This window comes from Acyrthosiphon pisum, chromosome A2 (genome assembly GCF_005508785.2).
Source record: "Acyrthosiphon pisum isolate AL4f chromosome A2, pea_aphid_22Mar2018_4r6ur, whole genome shotgun sequence".
In the NCBI taxonomy this organism is placed as follows: domain Eukaryota; kingdom Metazoa; phylum Arthropoda; class Insecta; order Hemiptera; family Aphididae; genus Acyrthosiphon; species Acyrthosiphon pisum.
Genome location: NC_042495.1, coordinates 71,985,925 through 71,991,289, shown reverse-complemented (window position 1 = coordinate 71,991,289; position 5,365 = coordinate 71,985,925). Strand labels below are relative to the sequence as shown.

The window sequence follows — 5,365 nt, the reverse complement described above, 5'->3', positions numbered from 1 at the left end:
CCCCTAGTAGTACTTTTTCGGCGGCCTATTAGAACGGGGGAGTGGCGGTGTCGAAACATTTGAGGACTGTTCCTATACTACCCCCCAACCTTGTCGATACCAGTCCATACTATCTTAGTCCGTGACGCAAGGTTTATAGATAAACCTTGATAACACTGCGTGCTTTCTTTTTATCAAATTGATAAGAAAAAAAGTAAATTGTAAATGTTCAAAAAAAAATTTTCTGGGTAGGTAATTGTAATATTAAAATTAAAAATAAATAGAAATTTTTTCTCACAATTTACGAAATGTTCTCAAATATGCAAAAAAAACTTTTTTCTACGCATTCAGAATTGAACGAATCGTCCACATTTTTTACTCTCATAAGACTACATAGACCCAGTAACGATATGTAAAAACATATAAATCCGGTCTTTAATTATAACCTTTTACACACGCTTAGTCTATAAATCTCAAACTAGGCATAGATAAGTTTGGACCTTACTGTTATCATTAAATAGTATTACCCTTTCACTGCTGACCATAAAAATGGGAAATAAATTAAAATTTAAAAAAAAAAAATAATAATAAAATAGTATCTGCAATTTTTTTCTCGTTTCATAAAATCTTGCTAGTAGTGTAAGAGCATGATAGGCACAACCTGTAACCACCTACTATAGGATCAAAATATCCTAACAAAAATAATTTCTCCTTTTAAAGGTTATTTGTTTACCAACTTTAAGTTAATAATAAAAAATAATAATGTTAAATAATCCAAGTTCAGCTCACATAATAAATAATGTGATATGTGTAATAGTAACTAACCCAGAACTTGAAACTATAAGCAATCCATATAGGTAAAATTAGTATATTTTAAATCTGAAGCGATACAATTTAGTTCCTTATATTATTTAATAATTTAGGATTTGTATTTTAAATTGTATATGCTGATGGAACTATTAATATTCAAACTTAGTAATAATATTTATTATTATTAAAAATGAAATTATTCAATAAAATAGATTTAGGTCATTCAGAAAGATTTGAAAATATGGACATTGATTGCAAAAATACAGCTGACGAGATAAAAGTTAATTTTCTACTATTGGATAAATATCCACCACGGATCAAAATATGTAGTAGAATAAATAAGTTAAAACAACTCTGTAAGTATTGATGATAGTAGAGATATTCTCAATTTACTAAATGTTATTGCTAATTTTATTAAATAAATTGTAGTCTATAGACTATAACATTTCAAAATATCTGTTCCATATTTCAATTATTAATGTTTATTAACTATTTTAATTAAAAACAGAAAAGATTTTTCTTGATTATTGAATTAACATATTTTGTCCTTGGATATTTTGTAGACAAGTCTATGTATTTATCAGCTTAGAAAATAAAAATTGAATTAAAAAATAAAAGAAAAATATACTAGTATTATTTAAGAAATTAAAATTAAAAAAATATATATATGATATAAAGCCCAATTCAAGCTAAAACTATAGTTCACGCACATTCTTCTATTTATTTAAAACCTAAGTCTTATACACCTGAATCGCCAGTCAAGCTTTTCATATGCATCATACACGCATCTGTGAAATAAGACTATAAGGAGATAATTGTATATAACTTACTGTTTTTTTTTCCTTTTATATTGAGCTGAATGTCATAAAAGGTTTCAGTTCGCTTTGAAGAGTAATCCACATTTTTACAATTTATGTAAGACTGAAATAAATATAATATAAGTATTTCTGTTTAATATATTTTAAATATATAGAAAAGTTTTTTTTTTTTACTTACAATCATTTTACCCTCGAATAACTTAGGTATAGTGCCTTCAACACATGTGCCTTTCATTTTATTTTCCAATTTATCAAGCAACTTAAATAAATAAATCAGAAAAATATAATATAAATTAAATACATTTTTTGATTAAAAATATTATACATACAACTCTTAAAAATTCTTGAACATCATGTTGCATAAATGAATCAAGTGTTTCCCATCCAAAACTTTTAGTTAGTTTTTTTGTTCCAACAGGTTTATCATAAAATTGAAGCTCATGGAATACTCTTTGTAATGCTAATGCAACACTTTTATTGCTATCATCACTTTCAGTAGGCATTTTATATACAGCCTAAAAAAATGTATTTGTGATTAAATGAAATCAGAATATAATAAGACAAATAAAAAGTAATTATAAAATTGAAGATTATATTTACCTTACGTAGTTGATTAGTGAAATATAACGCTTGTAAAAGTGAGTTCATATAGCATGTGGCACCTTGGTTTTTCAGACCTACATATCCAGTATGTTTTTTTGAATCCCAACTTACACCATGCGGTGCATCAGCTGTTACAGATACCTATTAAAGGTGAGTTCACTATTCTTAGTATAGATTTTATTAGAAAAGTTAAAAAAATAGGATTTATAATTTATGTTTTACACTGAAAAAAGTCTTGTTTTTAAGTGAGGGAAGAAATTAACCATTGTTTTCAAGATGTATTCCTTTGAAAACTTTAAATAAAAAACTATATTATATAAAATTACAATATGTACTCATCAATATTTATATAAATATATTCTAAATCATAAGTAATTAAAAATGTGGTTGGAAAAAAATTAATTACCAGACTACATTATAAGTAGAGTAGTATTACCATTACCAACTACATTATTACATTCTCTAGATGGACTATTGGAGCGATTTGAATATTAACGTGAGGAATTGGTTAAAATTAAGTAACATAAGTATCTATTTACTTTTTTATAAGCTATACATAACAAATTTAATTCTAATAAATAAAAATGTAAATAAATAAATAAGTAAAAAAGTAGGTAAGTGGATGTCGCTCTGCTTACAGTAGGTGGTTATAAGTGGGTCACTGTATAGTGATGGAATTAAATTTGAATTCAATGATATAATATTATTGTATAAGAAAAAACAATTCTGGCAGATACGGTTTGTTAGTGTGGATATTTTATCATACGCTCAGAATCTAATAGTCAAATATTTGATAAATATAAACAGTATATTAAACTCACTTCAAATATAACGGTATCATTTTTAATAAATCCTTTGGCTTCGTCCGTTATATCTTCCCAAGACATGAAAAAACTAAATCCCCAGTCATTCTCTTTTGGGTAAAACAGATGTTGAATTTTACGTTCAACATTACTGATGCCCTCTTTTTGCGATATAACACGAAGTTCAGCACTTGCATTAACGCTCCAGGAAGTATTTTCTGAATCACCATTACACTAATTAAAAAATAAAAGTGATTATGGATGTTGTGGTAATAACTATAATTATTGAACACATTGAACGACGGTGATTATTATATACATATTAGGGTGGTCCTTAGTAATAGAGGTATAATTTTTTTCTAAAAATTTTTGAAACAAAACCCCCAAAATCTGATCTTCTGCATATAAAAATAATATGTGTATAATTTGGTCAAGATTGATTGACTTTAAGACGTGCCCCAAGAGGGTTGATTATTTCGATTTAGGGTAGTTTTTCAGTTTTTCCTATTTATCTCAAAAACTATTCTACTTACAAAAAAAAATAATAGAACTTTTTTTATAAATAATCTTATTTTCTATAAAAAATGTTTTAATGAATAATACGCTTAAATCTGTTTATTTACATGAAAATCAATAATGAAAATAATGTGCACAATTTCTGCTACATATTGATTTTACCGTATCTCCGTAGATCGATTAAAAATACGAATAAAAAGTCTTATTTTGAATTGACAAATTAATGATATTATTTTTTCTAGGGTTAATAATAATAATAATAATAGTTTATTCAGTAGAATAAAACGGGCCGAGGCCCAATAGTACAGAGCAAAGTTTGAATACAAATACAGAAAAAAAAAATATTAGTAATATTACAAGCAACAAATATCTTATAGGTATATTAAGTTTACAAAAATCTAAAAAGGGAAAAAAGTGTTAAATTTGAAAGGCAAACCCAGCATTACATATTCACATTATTCATGTGAGCGTTTATTATCTCCTTTAAAGGAGAGAAGAAAAAGTCAACTCTCATCGAAAGTGTATTGCATAGAGCCATAGCCCTAGGAATAGGTGAGTTTTTTAAATAGTTTGTGCTATATACTGGAATGTAAAACAGAGATGTGGAACGAGATTATTGTAGGCTGGAATAGTAAAGGGGATGCAATTTAAAAGATCAGGATCATCGGTGATACTATTAATTAACTTATATATAAAGGATATATCTGCTATTTCACGTCTGGTGGATAAGGCTGAAATGTTAAGAAAAGAACTGATTAGTGTATAATTATGATTATCAATGGCCAAATTAAATTTGAAGGCTACAAATTTTAAAAACCTATTTTGAACGCGTTCAATGATATCGATATTGGTTTTGGTGTATGGATTCCAGATAGGAGCTCCGTATTCGAGAATAGATCTAACTAATGCACAGTACAGGAGTTTAAATGATCTAAGGTCTTTAAATTCAGATGAATGGCGCTTAAAAAATCCTAAAATTTTCAACGATTTTTTCACAACACACTCAATATGATTACGGAAATTTAAATTAGTGGTTACTCCTAAGTTACTCCTAAGTCTGTAATTGAAGAGACTGATCTAAGTTGGACATCATTTATAGAGTACACATATGTTATATGCTCACGGGATCTGTAAAAACACGTTGAATAACACTTATCAGTATTGAGACACATGCCCCAATTACGGCACCATGTAGATAAGATATTCAATTCCTCTTGTAAAACTAAGCAATCCTCAATCGAGGAAATACGAGTAAATATTTTTAAGTCGTCTGCAAAGAACAGGATTTGGCATTTTTTAAGAACAAGTGACAGTCCATTTATAAATAAATTGAATAATATGGGCGATAAGTGACCTCCTTGGGGAGTACCAGATAGGACAGGGATCGTATTTGAATGGAAGCCGTGTACTTGGGTGAACTGAGACCTATTTGTGAGATAAGATTTAAACCAGGATAAAAATGGATGACTAAACCCTAATCTATCCAAAATAATAATCAATAATTCATGATCGACCCGGTCAAAGGCTTTCACAAAATCAGTATAAATTACATCCTCTTGACGTTTATCCTTAAAAGCTTGAGTATGAAATTTTGAAGCGATAAATTACAAGTTAAGGTGGACCTCCCCGGTCTAAAACCATGCTGGCTATTGTCTAAAATGTTATTGATTGGTTTAATCATTTGAGCTAAAACCAATTCTTCTAATAATTTACCAATTTGTACTAGACCAGAGATAGGGTGATAGTTTTCGACATTAGACTTATTGCCTTTTTTGAAAACTGGGGTGACAGAGCTTATTTTCCAGATAGAAGGAAATACCCCTTCCTCAAGTGATT

The 5,365-nt window shown here is 28.1% G+C and overlaps 1 protein-coding gene across 2 annotated transcripts in view; it reads right to left on the bottom strand.

Annotated features, from left to right (window-relative positions):
* Positions 1-5,365, bottom strand: part of LOC100158926 (ubiquitin specific peptidase 7) — a 19,850-nt gene that overhangs the window by 7,791 nt on the left and 6,694 nt on the right. For both annotated transcript variants that reach the window (XM_001947982.5, XM_008186726.3), the window contains exons 4-8: positions 3,032-3,247; positions 2,208-2,351; positions 1,937-2,122; positions 1,786-1,866; positions 1,620-1,710 (exon numbers count right to left, since the gene is read on the bottom strand). In XM_001947982.5, the coding sequence (XP_001948017.2) occupies positions 1,620-1,710; positions 1,786-1,866; positions 1,937-2,122; positions 2,208-2,351; positions 3,032-3,247 (718 nt within the window). The remainder of the gene's footprint in view (positions 1-1,619; positions 1,711-1,785; positions 1,867-1,936; positions 2,123-2,207; positions 2,352-3,031; positions 3,248-5,365) is intronic.